The sequence below is a fragment of the Ornithodoros turicata genome, chromosome 1, assembly GCF_037126465.1.
Source record: "Ornithodoros turicata isolate Travis chromosome 1, ASM3712646v1, whole genome shotgun sequence".
Lineage (NCBI taxonomy): Eukaryota > Metazoa > Arthropoda > Arachnida > Ixodida > Argasidae > Ornithodoros > Ornithodoros turicata.
Window position 1 is genome coordinate 26,879,908 of NC_088201.1, and position 18,568 is coordinate 26,898,475.

The window sequence follows — 18,568 nt, forward strand, 5'->3', positions numbered from 1 at the left end:
AGTGTATAATGCAAAAAATAAGTCAATTTATTCAAAGTGGGCAAATATAAAAAAATTTGAATATTAATCAAATAAAATTTAAATACTTGTATTAGATTCTAGCACTACACATTCAATATTTTTCGAGCATTTGAAATCAACAGAATATGCTCTCAACAACTTTGAAGAGCTGATTTTCAGAACGAGCTAAGTCACACTTATTGGAATCAAGAAAAATACGTTTGCACGTGCATGCCTTAATCTATTTTCCCACAAACCTTATTTTTTCTGCCATAATTTCGGGTGGACATAGAGCCCTTTGAGGTACTCCAGCCTTTTGAACTTCAAGAGGGGCCTCTAGGGTCCCCTTCTAGCAACCTGCCTCAATTTCGGCAAAAAATGACTTATTTTGGAACACAGCTCTTCATTTAAAATCTCACCAAAGCCCAAGTAATGATTAAAGTGCGTCCGGCTGATGAGTTATATCCGCGTATACCCTTACAAGGCTCTTGTATGGTATCAAGGGCACAAGATCAGGGTGGTGTAATTGATAGCACGTCTGATCAGTTAATCAGAGGTGGGGGCTTGAGTTTGGCATTTGACTTTCCATGAACTGTTGTCCTTTCAGTGTGAGCAGTACCAACCACACCACCATCTCTTGTAGGCTATTCTAAGCCCTAACATCATGTGGGCTGAGTGACTCATGCAGCATCTATAAAAGCGTGTGTGTATGCCCCCTTGGGCTCTCATCTTCTCGTCACATCTCAGTCGACACTTCGAACTTGGAACTTACTGCCCCGCCTCCTTGTATTTACAATTTTTGACTCTGTCTCCCATGTGGGCAGCTGCCCTACTGTAGGTGCCAAGCATGAGAACAATCACTCTGTCTCGTCATCAACTGGGGCATATACAGATGACGGTAGGCATCATTCAACATTCATTCATTCATCATTGAACATTATTCCAATGAAGCAGCTGCAGGAGTCTGATCCAGCTGCACTTTCTGTGTGCAACTGTGTGTGTGTAATTTGGTTTGTCTGTGACCAAATTACAACATTCAGTGAGAGCACGTGCAAGTTAAGCCAGGTAAATGACTACTTTCTGATAACAATATTTATTTGATATAAAATATAGGAAAGTCACTTTTCCCTGTGTGTACTTCATTGAATGCAGTCCCTCATCATGATACATTCATTTTCAGAAAATACCTAAAAACATACCTCTTACAGGTGTTGGCAGAAATTGGCAGCTGGAATCTCATGCACAATTAAACTGAATTGCACAGTGGAATGTGCTACATTTATACAAATCTGCATATTTTTTTTTGTTCTTTTACTAATGCAATACCAGATAACATCACTAATCTCTTAAAATTATATTTGCCTTATACATATGTGCTATTTAGTACAATGACAGCACACACTGTATTTCTTGCATCAAAATTGTAACTTCCATATTGATACAATGCAAAGGACATTCCACAACCCCACGGCATCCTTCGAGCTATGAAACCTTGGCATAACTCAGCACAAGACTTCTAGACTAACAAGAGACAACTTTGCATGTGAAGGCTTCTTATAAACATGATCTCTAATGTTATATGTACAGAAAGCACATTACTATTTAGTAATGTCACTTTACTACTCATTTCAATAATTTCCCATATCATTTGGTATTAAATGTGTAATATAGGTGAGACAAAATCAAAACATCAGCTATTTTTTCCCATCCTAGTCCTGTAGTTTTTGCTAGCTCTTGACTATAACAAAGATGCCAATATTTCATTGGGCTTGAAGCGTGTCACATCACAGACTGATGTTACAAGAAGCAGTCTCACAATGAGCATACAGTCCTAGTGATGGTGTTACAAAATGATCATTTCAGTATGGGGACATCACAGTGGTGGCCATTTTGACAGCATGCGTTAACAGAAATAAATGGTGTCAGCAGGTAAGGACTCTGTAGAAATTTTGGCAATTTTTACAGAAACTGCTCCGTGTCATGGTGCGTACTGCAAGGTGCACCTACCATTTTGCTCTTCACCTAAATCAAGTGGCATATATGATATAATATTCTTAATATCTCATTATGGTAAACACGTCCACAACCAGCGTGACTGCATCTCATTGCAGAATGCAAGTCCTTGCAGTTAAATGGCCAGATTCTGTTGCCCCTGCAGAAAGCTATAACAACGTTCAATTGTAGCAATCATTTCGTGTTGTACTATACACATCTTGCTTGCTTATTACTAGCATAATATATTGACTGTCAGTCACAGCAGCCACAGTCAGGGTCCTGCAGAACACATGCAATGTCAGAAAGTGAGCAGATACATGTCTCCTACTTGTGCATAATACCTAGGGGACATATTTCATGAATAAAGGCATGTCGGTTTCACAAGCAGCACTTTCAAGACTACAGAGGAACAATAGCACAATCACCTGTTACATCCAAAACAACACTGTTTCTGTTACGAGTTCAGTAATCATGGCCATTCATCGCCAAAGAGCAGCATGTCACTGGACAGGTCTGATTACCCTACTGCATCATCTTGGAAGGGGAATCACCCACTTGTAGGTATATGGGCATGCTTCATCACACAAATCGACACAACAGTTGCAGACACACACTAGTCAACGTATGGCCACTGGCCAAATCTACTCTATGTACCTTTTTTATTTTGTGTGCGTGTGCAAGGGGGAAAGGGGGGCAGCATCTATTGTGGTGGCTGGTATTCTCGCTACATAGACTTTTTTTTCTTTCTCCACAACACTCCTTGCACTATACAGGTGCACACATGCTCTGAATTATGAGTTTCAAAGCAGCAAAAATGACTCAAGTGTCCAGATGCCTGCAGGCTGTGCTGTCTTCCCTATGTAATGCACAGTTCAATGATAAGCTTCCCTGGCTTCCTTTGCTCTAACTCCTATATTTCATTGTAGGTTACATATACCTATCTCATCACTTGTGTATTTACACGATTGGGTAAAGGTACGAAGATGAACCCTAACAGTTACCACATCCAGAACACACATCTGTTTACAATGAACACAATGAAATTTTGACAAAAGGTGTAGCTAGAGATAACAAAAGTAAACATTTTGATATGTGTTTTTTTGTACAGTGACATACTTTTGTGTTTCAACACATTGGTGTTCTAAAAGGACATAATGACAAATGTTTAGGGAAATTATTTACTTGCAGCAGAATCAGAGTTCTAATAGATTGTGAGATCTAGATAACGCATGTACAGTCACATCCAGTTTATTCAGAACACAGTTAACCGGAAAACCTGTTATGCAGGAAACGATGTCCGGACAGGTCCCAATTCCATTAGGACTGCACTAACTTACCCAGCGTTCACTATCCGTATATGGACACAGAATATTGTGAACATTTTGGACATTCTCTAGCTATTTTGACCCCGTTATCCAGCCACCTTGTCCCAGCCCATTCATCTGAAGCTTGGCCTTTGCAGGCTGGATAACTTTGGAGTAAACAGTCTCATTTGTCGGAGTGCCAAATAACTTATGTATATTGAATAAAATGCATAATTTTGTCAAGGAAACAAACAGACTTACTCCGAGCACTACAAATATGCAGTTTATGTAATACACACTTGTCTGAAAATTAGTTATCTAGAGGGGTGGACCACAGAGCAAAGGACCCTGAATAAACGAGACATGACTGTAGTATTTTTCTGTGCAGTCCTATTCAGACCAGAGGGAGAGGCCATTGAATGCTAATTAGGAGATTTGCACAAACATGGTTTTTCCATGGTTGACATAGCAGCAATGAATTTGGTCCCTATCGTAATGATTTCACCCCTAGAGTCACAGAAACAAACATAGTGTACTTGAGTAACTTTTTTGAATTCCACTTTTGTACAACTGCATCATTCTGTTCCCTCAAGTAGAAAAGAGATTTTGCTGCATTTTATGACCACACACATCACTGCATGTTTCAAAAACTGCACATCAACAAATGTAGGCCAAGACTGGCTCGAAATTAACTTTTAGAATTTACAAAATTGCACACATGGTAGATATTCCCTCAGCAATTAAAAAAAAAAAAAAAATCAACACTGTGATATACGTTAATGTTAACTTTCTATCACATGACCAATGAAGCACAGTCTCCAGTGCACGGGCAGTTTTCGTTACGATATGTGACCATCTAATCAATACAAACCAATTTTAGCGACGTGTCCATAGTTATCCATGTTACGAATTATAATATGTTAAATGCATTCCTGGCAGTTAACCAACTGAAAAAAAAAAAAAAAATGTCCACAACATAGTAAAAGAACTTATTTTCAGGATAATTTTTGTTCTGTGGAAAACTGTGGATCAACACACAAGCTGACAAAGGGTAGAAGGGTTCGCAATTGGCATTACTTACTATCGTCAAACATGATTATCCTCCGATGTCTCACAGACATTTTACTAGTGTTACAGTTCGTTACACAACCACATGTATAGCACTTTATGCATTTTATAGTACATTTAACTATTTCGTTGTATGCAAATCAGGCAAATATAACTCAACACTTTGCTGCTCACTCTCTTCATGCAGCTAATGTGTTCCTTTGTGTATTGCTTAGTGATGCCTATGATACATTCCTCAACACACTGAATGAAATCAGTGAAGCAAGGTGATTAACAATAGTCACCCAGGTAAATTTCTTTAAGACAACACTCTGCTGACCTGGCAGAAGTCTACAGAAATATACCACGCTTCAACACACATCCTTATGGGGGACTTGACTTCCTCAGAAAATCTGTGGGACATCTTACTTTGTATTAACTTTATACACATCTTTTTGAGGCTACTCAATGTCCTGGATATTATTTAACTTTTATGCGGGTAGCTGTCTTTTGAAGCTGGATTTCGTGTTTGAGCTCATAAATGAACAGCTATTACAGCTGTCATAGGAGAGTAACTGCTACCTCAGCAGACATTGAATAGAAATAATTAATTCTTAACTCCACATGAAAGGCATTACAAATATTTGTGAGGCATAAAATTGCATCGAAATGTCATGGTCATAGCTCATTTTACAAACAGTAGGCAACAATTGCAACACCATAACTTTTCATAGCTCAGGTTCTTCCCTCTTTAGTAATAAGTTTGCAATGGGAACAGACAGCAGTCACGCCAATACACATACTAGTATGAACTGTACTATTCCAAATTCACATGACAGACACAGACCTGCCACAGTAGAAGTATTCAATGGCACAAGACAAAGGAAATAACATAAATTCCCTTTCTTACAACTCTATCGATCCTTTCTGTCGCACATGATAAGAGAAACATCAAAATAGCTGCTTTTGTGGGAATGTTGGGGGTACACTTCACATCCGCATACAGACAGACACCAAATTAGGAACGAGACTCAGGAGAGGGAATGCTAGTTAACGAGAATAACGCAGCATTTGATTTAAGACAGCATTGTCAACTTCATTATTAATGTGTCCTCTTTGATGTGCTGCTACACTTCACCGGAGCATTCATGCGTATGACATTCTTGAGGAGGAATTCCTTCCAACCTCTTTGTTGATAACTGCACTAACACTATTCAAGAAATAACGTATGAGAATTATACACAGCTGTGAAACAACTCAAAGTTAGAGGTCAGTCCATTAAATTTTGGGAGCAAATAAAACATGTTCAAATTGTCAGTTTGGAATGAGGGAAAAGGGTACACAAGAGAGTTCTGCAAATTGTATAAAAGTAACTGTGGCAAAATATTGTGGTGAATGAATTTCAAGCCTCTGAACAGTGTATATCTCAATGCTTGTGCATCACTGAATGTCTAACAAAAGTAAGAAGCAACACACTGAATAAACAATTCAAACTTTCTAGCAACTTCTTAATGTAGGAAATAGTGCAATGATAACCTGCCGTGCAAAATGACCTAAAGAAACAAGAACTTGAAGCAAATATGAGAAGATGATAAATGTTTTCATAGGTTGTTAATGCAAATATCCTGCCAATGGGGCATGATGTCGGCTTTGAGAAGTAAGGTTGCTCTCAAGGTTGGTATTATGTTCTACATGCTCTCGAATTCGAGAGATGAAAATTGCAATTGTTATGTCGTAATTCAACGTAACAAAAATGTCTTGTTAGGTTTTCATCTTACAATGCTAAGAATACTAATTACAGGATTCTCACAGATGCATATTACTTTCTGCCCACCAACATGACGCATGTTCTAGAAGCCAAAAGAACGAAACTACTGGTGCGAAAATTCCAAAGGGCCAGCTTATCTCAGTTGGCAATTAAATAGATGCGATACGAATTTTTGCTCCCCAAAATGTAGCTTTATCCATTCATCCTGAATCATTGTCCTTCAGCTTAAAAGTTTATATGCAGTATTTTGTATTCTCTTTTCAGGTAAGACACAACCTTGTATATGCAGTTTGTCCCAGTGACAACATCAGTTCCCGGATGTTTTGTGCTGTATGTACAACTTGAAGGCCTCAAATATGGTGCCCAGCTGCATTTCACATGACCAATGCATAATGCAAGGTCAGCTACACATAAGGTACATAAACTTTGAGCTCTCTATATCTCTGTGGCTCATGCTGCCAGAAACAGGGTTTGCTGTTAAGCAGAAACACCAAAAGCAGTGATAAGGTTACTAGATGATTAAAAAACGGACTGATACCCTTGAACTTTTTTGGAGAACAACTGAAGAAGAATGGATGACGAAATGAAGCAAATAATGATTGAATAGCTATGAAATCTGCTGACTGAAACAAACAACAGTTTGTTTGTCCTACTAAAATGTTTATGCAAAGTTTAGCCTACAATAATATTTTACCTTCATATATAAGAACACAAATGAGAAGGGAAGGAAAAATCTGTGATCCACATATGAAACAGCTGACAAACTTCCACACCAAGGCAGACAATGTCCTTGTCGTCTATCTGTGCTGCTCGAGTCCACTCTTCAGTCCGATTGCAAGTAGTTTCCAGCCACAGACAGTTATTGCAACATGGCTAGCAGGGACATAAAGAAATAGCCAAGCAGGCACCATTTCTCTTGTGGGATACACCATAGACATGCACAGAGCTCTTTAAGCCTAGAAGTTTGCTCTAGCCACTGGAACATTCTGAACCAGATTAAATGCGTTTAAACAAGGTGTGACAAAAAAGTATCCAGACTGGATTCATAAGTTAAGTAATGTATGATCCATCAGGCTAGACAATACCAGAGTCATACTGTCAAATAAACCAATAAAACATTTCTTTGGGCCTGTTGGTAACAATTCATCCTGGAAAGAAAAAGAGCACCCACTGTGATATTAGCAATGAAAAAGCTGAAGTTCCGTGTTCTATGGGGGTCGTTTACCAAATACCCTTTGCCTGTGACAAATCGTACATTGGATAAACAGGACGGTGTTTAAACACCTGGCTGAACAAGCACAAAAACAAGACAAAAATAGGGTAGGCACCTTATATTTACATACAAGAGATTGTGGGTGTCGAGGAATCTTCAGCCAAACTGAGATTAGGGGCAGGTTCAAAAAGCAAATCAAGCGCAAGATTTGGAAATCATATCTTATAGGAAAAGCTGGGAACGTGTGCTTTAGCACTGAAAGTAGGGCATTGCCGAACAAACAAAGGGTGTATCTTTTTACTTAAAAGGCTGCATCACCTCAATATAAATCTTTGTTGAAAGTGAGTGCTCTGTTGTGTTTGTCGGTCTTATGTTTGTTGTGTCGGTCCATTAGTTTTAGCGCTTCTATTCCAAGACATACTCTCAAGTTTGGAGACGTTTGCAGGGTACAGTTAGTCAGAAGCCAGTTTTGGCTTGGCATCATGGCGAGTGGTTTGCATCGAGTGCAGGATGAGAAGTCCATCATGGCAACGTGCCGTCCCATGCACTGAACCCTGTGCAGTTTCTCGCTTAGCACAACACTCAACAGGTACAACATTCATTCTATTCACCAGATTTCCAAAAATAAAAATGCAGTTGAAAGGAACATAAATTTCTCGACATTCGGCAGATTCAAACACATGTGACCAAGTTTCGCTATTTCCAAAGAAGGCTTTAAAAACTGCTTTAAACGGTGGAAACAGTGTTGGACTAAACGTGTGGCTGCACCACTTTGAGAATGGCTAAGTTTTAAGTGGCAAAGTTTTTGTAATATCAATCAAATCTGGTTACTTTACGATCACACCTTGTAAGCAAAATGCCTAAGTACAGCTACGTAGAGGTCTGTGCACACAAAAAGCATTGAGGTAATTGTGTGAACCCCCATAGACTTACATGATTACATGCTTTTGCGGAGCTTCATACTTTCCCTCAGGAAATTATGTAGGTGTTCCTTGTTAAATATTTAGGAGCTACGGTATACTGTTCATATCTGAGGATTTCACTATACCATACAGCCTTATACAAACTCAATATTAGTTAATGTGGCTACAAGTGTCCTTATGTGAGCAGCACAATAGCTGTCTGTTGTACACAGGACTGTTACAAACACTTGTCATGGGGTTCTGTTCCCTTTTTAAGATATGCCCTTTGTTACACTACCATAATGTGATATTACAAAACATTCGTCCTTCATTGAGATTATGGTGCTAGACATGGGCAGGTATTTTTGCCACCCGTAATTCTCCAACAGCTTGCTCTTAATTTTACTAGGTCCAAGCATCACAAAGTGGCAAAAAGCTTTTACCACATGAACTTTGTTCAATTCCCCACTAGCTGAATAACTTCGTTGTCACTGCCATTATCAAAATAAATCTGCATGATAATATATAGCACTATAAATACTCCATAGAATTGTGCTATATCATGCTTCATTTATTGTTAAAGGCTTCCCTACACAGTGGTATGGTACATCAACAGGATGAAGACCAAGAAAGCACTATACACTGAATTCCTATAATTCTTTTCCACAGAACCCACTGTGTACCTCCTTATTTTCACATTTTAAACCTTTGGAAAATTTAGATAACACAGTACCCCAAGTGTGACAGAAAAACGAATGTACCAAACAAAAATTTGGCATCAGAATTACAACTTCATCACTGAGACAAACATCAATACTACTTTGTCAACAATATTGATGCCAAAAGTGGGGACAGCCATTGAACTGGGTTGCCAAAGACTGCTTGCATCATATTTTACAATGGTGAAAAAAGTTGCTACTTTTCTATACAATGTGTTTGACATGCAGGCAGCCCCAACAAAAGGAAGTCCTATCAGACATCACTGTAAGACTGCTGTATTCATTGTTGCAGGAAGAGTAGGCTTTGTCCCCGCTGGTGGCACTTTTGCTCCGAATTCATCAACTCCACACATGGCTATTGGAATTCCATGTTCATTCTGTCATCCCTCCATGCACTTCCTCAAAGTCCATGAGGTGAAGACATCTGACAGCAGCATATGCTCACCATTTTTTCAGTGTCCTATGTAAAGTGTGGCGGGCTGAATGGCATTTTTGCTAGTAGCCTTCGATGGCGCTCCAGTGCTCTGTGAGCTGCACAGAGCCATCCTGTAATTGTCATGCGACCAAGCCCATGCGAGTGACCTTGGCAGAGAGGAATGTGTGTAGAGTGAAGACAAATGGCTTTGGACACTGCAGCATGTCCAGCTCCTGAAAGATGTCCACACATCAAAGGAAAATGAAAACAGCTCAAGCAATAAATAAAGAATGACAAACAAGATATCAAATGCAATGCACAGGCACCTGTAGATCAGTCAAATAAGAATGCACAAACTCTACTTGTTCACTAACCCATGTTCCTTCACACTGCTGCAAAAGACAAAATAGCCTGCATCATACAAATTTTGTATCTATGTCCAGTATTGCTGCTTTTGACGGAAAAAAAGAATGTTGCTCTGCACCTGTCACCCCTGACGAAGGAGCCAGTAGGCTTTGAAACGTCGGGACCCTCTCTTGAGTGAACTTTGGTTGGTGTTTGTCTTTTTTCCCTACTTGAGTTTATCCCAACCACACATATGTGTCAAATATGTTCACCTTCGTGCAACTAAAAAGTGTGACAATATCGGCATGTTCGTGGTTGTTAATAATTAAGAGGCTAATAAACCTCCAGTGCAGTCTTTATAAACAGGCTTTGAACACAAAAGAATGGTGTGCATGTGCATACTTTTGTATGTCAAAGTCTTGTTTTTAATGACTGCACTGAAAGTTTATTACAGGGTGATTTCATCTCATGTCAGGGAAGGTCGTCGGGAGGCCATCAACGATTTTTTCTTAAATAATATATGTTGTAGCAAAACAGCAACATAGATTGGAACAGAAACTATTTCACCTCTGGTTGCCGTAGTACTTGAGAACAAAAATCATAGAACAAATTATCCTCCGGCCGAGCGGCATTGAATTCTCTGACACGGCAATTTCAAGATTTTATTTTTCATGAGCGTGTGGAACTAGCTCTCCGAATTTTCTTGCCTAAGGCATCAGCCATAGTCGCTTTTGAAATAGCTCCATAAAGCAGTGACGTGTATTTTCATTGTTTTGCTAAAAATTGTGAAACTAGGCACTCATGGCAGAATTAGCTCACTTTCCACTCTCCAGAGTGGCACTTGCATACAAGTTAATACAAAAATGGCATCACCGTGTAGAGAAAAGAGAACTCTACATTCTGATGCAAGTTTGTTTTCCTAAACACCGCTTTTGCAGCAGTGCTGCCAAATATTCCTAACGTATACAAAACAGCATAGTGGCCATAGAGGCCACTATGGAGTTTGTCCACCTGGCTGGCCTCTATCTATGCCATACTGTCAGAATCAGATAAAGTTTGTAGAGGCTTCACAGCGCTAAAGTGTGAAGACAATTGTAGTTGCCATACTCTGAATATTTTTAAAGCACATGTGTATGCCACAACAGGCTTGCATACTCACCTTGTCACCATCCTCTCCACCAAAATCCAGCCAAGCAAGGCGCGCACCATCATCACCAGAGTTGCGTAACTTCTCAAAGGGATACTGCCATAGTGTTGTGTGCCTCCTGTTATCTTGAAGTACAAACCCATCTTCGTAGTGAAGAATCATCGTACACTCCTGACCATGGAACATGCATGCTGCAAAGAGATATGATTCTGCAAGCCTACTCTCTCCTGCAACTCTGGAAAACATATCAGTGTGCTTGTAACATGTGCCCATGCAAACCACGCAAGTGTGTCGGTAGTCTTTGCAGTGAAATGCTTTTAAGCGTTGAAAGTTCAGAATGAAAACTGTGTTGCTGACCTCTTGCTGAAAATGACTTGTGTTGTGTCACTAGGTACGGGCCTCTACAAAGTAGAGATTAGAATGACGCAACAAATCTGTCAAGATGGTGTTTTCCCACCTATGCTCTCATGTAAGATTAATTTGATTTACAGCATGTTGCTTACAAGAACATACTACCAAATTTTCTTGAGTGCAAGACCTTTCCTTTTCTTTTCATGTGTGTCTGGAAAACATCAGTGAGCTTGCTTGCATCTTACTTTTATGTCCAACAAAAAACAACACTGGGGGTACGTTCATGCGTACAGCAAAGCACAGTTGGAGACCTCTACAACTAATTTCAATGTATACCCAAATTTGTCTGTTGTAGGAATACTCGCATCGTACAGGATCCTCCCCTACCCAGTGCTCTTATCTGTGTGGCATGCCAGTGTCCGTTCATGGAGAAACTACAGGATGGTGTTTCCTGCACAACTTTTTGTCACTGCGTCATGTGGCGTCAATTTCAGGATGAAACTCCCTCTCATTTTTCGCTGTTAAGCTATGGTGAGCTTGATATTGTTTATTATATGACACTGATGCTAGCCTAGTAGCATAGGACTGTAGTGGACAAAACATATAATTCAGCACACTTGCACACACAAAGTAAAGGAAGGAATGGAGTTCGTTGGTGCTGTCCAAGAGACCTTTCACCAACGACTCTATTCTTAAAACTGTCCAACATATGCGCTTGCCTTGACCGCTCAGGAACCCTTTCTGCTCTTTACAATTTACTTGCTTTGCTTACTTTACTTATAACTTACTTTACATACTTGAAAAATTATTGGTTAAAGGGTCTTACAACATATGTCATTGTACAGTGTGTGAAAATAGCTGAAGCTGTACAAAAGCACTATGGGAAATGTCCTTTGATGTTTAAGCAGCTGTATTGGAACTGTAGGTGTACAGATAATATAGGTAAACCTAACTGTATTTCCTTCCATGTTCACACCTATGACAGCATCGAAACGGTACATCACAAATGGAATCCTCCACATGCTCAACATTATAATGTTTAAGTGGATGACATACTGGCAAGACCGAAGTGCAGCTGCTTTTGCTGTAATGACAACTACACTCAGTCGACAATACACGATGGCAATGTGCAACCTGATTGTTGCTTTAAAGCAGGAGTCTAAAACACGAGACCCGCGATTACCTATTTTGTGGCCCGCGGGCCCTTCACCAGCAAAGAGAACGAAGCTGCCCTCTTAAAAAAGTACTGATGAATTAGGAATAAAACCAGTGGGCATTGTTTTTAGCCTTGCCCGGCGTACTGCTGTCCGTGTCTATGTTAGGCAGAATATACGCATGTGAGCACCTGTGGCGCATGAGCCTCGCCACGTTGCGGACACAGCAACATGGTCTTCACGTGCCACTTTGGTAAACTGCCACCATAACTAATGTGAGGATTAAGATGGGCTCATCTTAATTCTCACACTAAGTCAAATAGTGACACACTAAACCAATAGAGACGGAACAGTTATATACAAAGGCCATTGCATTTTAATTGTTAGAAGTCATATTAAAGTAGCAAACCCGAAGCCAACCATTGTTAATAATGTCAGCTAGCTGTTTCTCTCTGATTTTTTTATTTCTTTTTCCAACTTGAAACTGCAGGCAAAGGCAATAATGGAGTGTGTAAATAGGAAATAATTTCAGTGCTCCTGAACACTGTCAGAATTAGTTGTGAAGGACTACGTATCTTGCTCTCCATCAGAGGTGGGCGTTTGTCCTCACTAGCCTCGCCCTCACCTCAATTTTCTGGGAGAAAATTTTTCCTCACCTCAATTTCTTGTTGAAAAATTTTCCTCACCTTACCTCAAAAATGTTTTTCAAAATTTTCCTCACCTCACCTCAATTTTTTAAAGCTATTTGTGTATTCAATGTGAAGATTGTGTATTCGATGCGCGTTGGCTTTGAGTGACTGCCAATGTAAATGCACATACCTCAAGCGTGAGTGCATACAGGGTGCAGCACGAAACGTGTCATTTGACCATTATAAGAAAACGGCTTAACGGAAAAATATGGGGTAAACAACTTTCTTCTGGACATTTAGTTTGTCACCAAATACAAACAGTTTCATCAATTTGCCATTGAAATACATTTTCGAAATTGAACTCATTAAATTGCTTAATCAATGTAACGTTCTTTTTTCTTCTTCTTGCTGGAGGATTTGCCCCAGTCAATCACAGAAAACGCTTCGTGGAACGATTGTTATAGCCGTAAAAGTTGCGCGGAATTTGAGGTTCTGTTGCGGGTATGCGAATGACGCGCAAAGTCGGGCGTCAGATCGGCGGCGAGAGAGGAGGGCAGTCCCCGCCCAGATGAGAGACAGAAGCTGCGGAAAGAAGGAAAGATATCCCGTTTACGCGCGGGAAAAGTTTTCATGAAGTGCGCGTTCATACATTTTTCCTCGCCTCAAAATGTTTTTGAAATTTTTCCTCACCTCACCTCAATTTTTTTTTTGAAATTTTCCTCACCTCACCGCAAATATCGTGAGGTGAGGAAACCCTCACCCTCGCACGCCCTCGTGAGGGTGCCCACCTCTGCTCTCCATCATCGTCACGTATCGTTCTCGAATCATTTTTCATGTTTTCAGTACCAGATTTGAAAGGCGGCTTGGTATGTGAAATGGAGTTTTTCAGTAATGAATTCTGCACACACCGTCCCGACTCCACAATAACTACACTGTTCCTGTTTTTGTGTATACGTTTTATTTTATGGTATATCAGGGTACTTTATGGTAATTACCGCCATTTCTTTGTTATGTGGCCCTCCATGACGTGGTCTAAAGTCAATGCGGCCAACGACTCAATTTGAGTGTGAGGCTCCTGCTCTAAAGTGTCGTTATGGATGAGCTTTCATTAAATTGCCAGTTGGAATCATCACCAATGGAAGCACAACAGTGCAACAAGTAGAATGCCACTGAACATGCATGTTGATTAACAGAATTCAGATTCCATTTTGTCTTGTTTTCGTTAGAAGCAGCTTTGCATCACATTCCTTTCAAGCTTGTCCACAAGAGACCACATACGGCTACAAACCTCAGATTGATGACCGCATCTACTGCATTTGTTCGGTTGTCACTGTCATTGCTGCTGTCACTAATGGAACTACGCTGTCCATTACCAAGTATGTCCTGAACAACACCTTTATCTAATACCCCTCCGCACAATGATGTTCAACTGGCTGTTGACAACAACAACAAACAAACAAACAAACAAACAAAAGAAAAAAGAACTGCTGAAGTCTCACATTTTCACCAGCTATGAATTGCTCCTATACTGTCCCAGTTATCAGTATAAGCAGCTGTCATTATATGGGCTTGAGATTAAACCAGAATAAGAATCCTAGCCTTCACAAAGCATGAACAGAGCAGCAAAAGACAAGCAAGCTGGTGGTTACGTGAAGCGGACAACATTTCCTTGAGTCTGAGGAGAAAATATACAGGGAGAACACAAGTGGCACAGTAACACAAGTAACAAAGTGGACACAGACTCACAAACCAGCAAATGAACACATTGATCCAGAATACAGAGGGGAACGGAGAGGGTGACGAGGTTAAAAGGAGGCTAACAATAGCTACCAGGGTCTCTTCTTGCAAAGTAAGTCAACAAGGTCCTCAGGCACAAGAATGGACGCATTGCTCATGCAACCCAGGGTGCTCACAATGGGAGCCCATCTTCAAGGAAACTAAACCCTTATTCCTCTGTAAAAATTACATGTCCCGTCTTTTATTGGAATCTTGCAAAATTGCTCACACCCCGGGTTGCATGAGCAATGCGTCCATTCTTGTACCCGAGGGTCCTGTTGACCTACTTTGCAAAAACAAACCCTGGTAGCCTCTTGTTAGCCTCCTGTTAAGCTCTTCACGCTCTCTGTTCCCTTCTGTATTAAAGTGCTCATTTGCTGGTTTGTGAGTCTGTGTCCACTTCGTCACTTGTGTTACCCTGCCAGTTGCTTTACCCGCGTACACTGTAAAACACTTTTATTTCGCGAGCCCTTAATTTTCGAGAATATCCTCGAACTTTAAGGGCACACAAAAATTTCAAAACAGAGAAGGAGCAGCTCGAGGAGTTCGCAAAATTTAGAAGTCGCAAATATATCCCTATTACTCAATTCCAAAAATTTAGGGCTGCAAAATTGAAGGGTTTTACAGTATTTTCTCCTCAGACTCAAGGAAATGTTGCCTGCTTCACAAAGCAGTTGCGCTCTCTGTGGTTTTCCTTCATGCCACATAGTATACATGCTCTGCCCTATATCATGGCAAAGAATGTCTTTATCACTAGTGCATTCGGCACTGATGGGTTGGTCCAAGATTGCAAAATTCCTGGCCACTTGTAGCAGATTTCGACATTTCTTAAGCTGCCCATGCAGTTGCCCACGCGCAGTGGTGTCACTAGAGTACGCGTCACCCAGTACGGGAACTCTTGGCATCACCCCCCCACCACCCTTTCCATACCAGACAGTACGCGATACATAACATTATCATCAGGCAGAAAAAAAAATCACCTGCTTACAGAGGGCTTTTGATGTTGCTGCAGAGAAAGAGGTACTGGTGCAGACCGCACCCCCCGCAGACCCCTAGTGACGCCACTGCCCATGCGGTTGCAATTTGAAAGTGCAATTCAGTGACAAGAAACGCAACTCTATTTTCATCAAATGCTGTGTAAACCACATATGTCTAGCAAAAGCAGAATTCTCCTCCTCTTCACTGCCATTTGATGATCTAGCTCCATGAGCCATTCTGCAAACAGTACCTTATTTCTTTTGATAGATACTGTTACACTGAAGATATTAGTGGACTAGCTCAACTGTCAAGATGGCATATATGCAATCAAGCTGGTGGAAGAACTCCATTATGTAAAAGCCTGAGTCCTGGGCACACAGACTTGTGTGCCCAGACTCAGGCTTTTACATAATGGTAGCCCAACTGTAATAGTTCTTTACTACAAGTTCTAAGAATATATTTTTTCATTATAGTGAAACACATATCAATTATGATTCACATTTCCGTCAGTTTCACATCGGTTCACATTTTATTATCAAAATAACTATAGGAACTTACGGAAGCGTGCTTCTTTGACAGCAGCGACAGCAAGGTGTGCTCCATGCACGAGGTGCCTAGCCCAGACAGCGAGGTCTCTGTGTGTTTCGACACGCATGACACGTAACTGCACCCCTTGGCGTGTTCCCAGCCTCAGGGTGAAAGTTGTCGCTTCACTTGCCCCAGAGACAGAGAGGCCCGAATTGCCCCGCCCAGAACTTGTTGTCACTAGTCTATTAGAAGAGAAAGTCGACCATGCTAAGAGCTTCAGTATTACATTTTCTGAGGCGCATGCCAGTACAAAGATGCTGTACCTTGTGTGCAATAATGGAATACTGTGTACAGGAACAGCCCAAGCCTCTTTAGTCCAAGGAACCAAATCATAAAAGAGAAGATCTCTATCTGTGATGGCCACGAAGACAGGCCGCCATTGCGCATTCATGGAATCTTCTCTAGCCTGAATAGAACATATGGGAGATGGCAATCTATTCAGATACAGCCGTACTGAACTCATATGAACATCAGTTATTCACTGCATCAATAATTCAGATATAAAGTGAAAGAAAAATTAATTATCAAGTTTCACTAAAAAAAAAACTGGCATTTTTTTCTTCACAACACATCACGCCCTAGTCGCACCACAGGCTATTAGCTTCAGGCACAAGCACTTGTGCAACAAGAATTGAGTAGGTTTCATTGAAATTTCAGTAAAGTGGCTATTGGGACCCGATGTATAGATTAACTTTCTTTTTACCTCTGTGGTCACACCCGAAACACAATGAGTTGTGTATGCGTAGCATACAATAAAAGTCTACATCACGAGATGTCAGTCATGGACTAACCTTTTCTGCCAGCCACCCCATGTGCTGGAGCTCTGCCCTCTCAAGTACGTCACAAAGCAAATGGTTTGCCTCGACAACGGCTTGGCTCATGACGCGGGCAGCAGCAGCGTGAATGGCGTTGAACCAGGCACCGGCCTGGGCAGCATCAGCACAGCGCAGAAGGCACACACTACGCCTGTCAGGTGAGTGAAGCTCCAAGGTGCGGCCTTCTGAATCTGGTGCTGTGAGCCCACGGGCCAACTGGCACAGCAGCAAAGGTACACGTCGAGTATCCGACCTTCCTCCTGCACTGGGACCATGTCTACCACCTGCAGCACCAGACAAAAAGCCTCCATGTTGGAATTCCCAGCCGATTTCTGCCAGGAGCGATGCCTTGCGGAAGTATGGAGTTACTTCTCGAAGATATTTTACTGTGAAAGGAAAGCAATAAGATGGTAATTAGGAAACAGTAATTATGTTTTTATGGTACAGAACATTTTAACATGAAATAAAATGTGGCAAAAGTGATGTAATGACAGTAACAGTTGCTCCTTATGTGTCGGCAAAGCTGCTCTTTTTCACAACGGCCTATGCGCATGACCTTGAGGCGCCGGACAGGGTTATCTCCGTCTTCACTAGATGGCGCAGTATGGGAACGACAGAAGTGGGCACCAGTGGGGAGGCCGCACGAACGGCACGAGCTCGTCGGTCACACTCCGGACCGGTTTTGGTCCTTAGTATAGCCAGGTGTGGTTCGATGGAGAGCTGCTGGCCATCGGGAACGAGATTAGCAAGAAGTGACGTCATCATTGCCTCGTCACTCCGTTGCTGCGCTGCACGAACCTAACCTGGACTAACCTCACTTGGTATAACCAGCAAACCAGGAAATTACAGTGATACCTGACGCACAGGAGTACTTCGTGGCTTCGCGGCACGAACCTAACCTCACTTGGTATAACAAACGAACCAAAGGAAATCACATTCATAGCCGCCGCGTAGGAGCACCGCGAAGGATACCCTTCCGTTTGCATCACCGCCAATCTCGTTCCCGATGGCTACTCTTATTTGAACTTATGTAATTTCCTGTTATTTAACCTTTGGTTCGGCCTTCGGCGTGGCGGATCAGTGAGCCCACATCTATGTGCTTTGGACAAGAATGCGTTACAATATGCACTTGTCCAAAGTACCCGCGACAATGGTTCATGGATGAGCAACAAAACTTTCAATAGGACTGGCATACTAATTGCGCCTACAATTCCCAGCACACAACTGCACTGCATTAAAAAAAAAAGAAAAAAGAAGCGCACAAAAAACTTCAGGACACGCTTAGGACCCTTCTAGAGGGCACTAGGTTCGAAAATGCTAGACCGCCGCCATGATGTAGGCCCCGCGAAGTTTGGTTTCGGTTTTCATTCGATGCCGTTGAAAACCTGGAAATTACTGAGATATGGTAGAGATAAAATTAGT

The 18,568-nt window shown here is 41.2% G+C and overlaps 1 protein-coding gene across 1 annotated transcript in view; it reads right to left on the minus strand.

Annotated features, from left to right (window-relative positions):
* Positions 1–1,074: 1,074 nt before the first annotated feature.
* Positions 1,075–18,568, minus strand: part of LOC135377739 (beta-1-syntrophin-like) — a 52,600-nt gene continuing 35,106 nt past the window's right edge. The window contains exons 2-6 of the mRNA XM_064610382.1: positions 17,123–17,532; positions 16,595–16,737; positions 16,302–16,513; positions 10,868–11,046; positions 1,075–9,596 (exon numbers count right to left, since the gene is read on the minus strand). Coding sequence (XP_064466452.1) covers positions 9,504–9,596; positions 10,868–11,046; positions 16,302–16,513; positions 16,595–16,737; positions 17,123–17,532 — 1,037 coding nt within the window. The 3' untranslated portion in view covers positions 1,075–9,503. The remainder of the gene's footprint in view (positions 9,597–10,867; positions 11,047–16,301; positions 16,514–16,594; positions 16,738–17,122; positions 17,533–18,568) is intronic.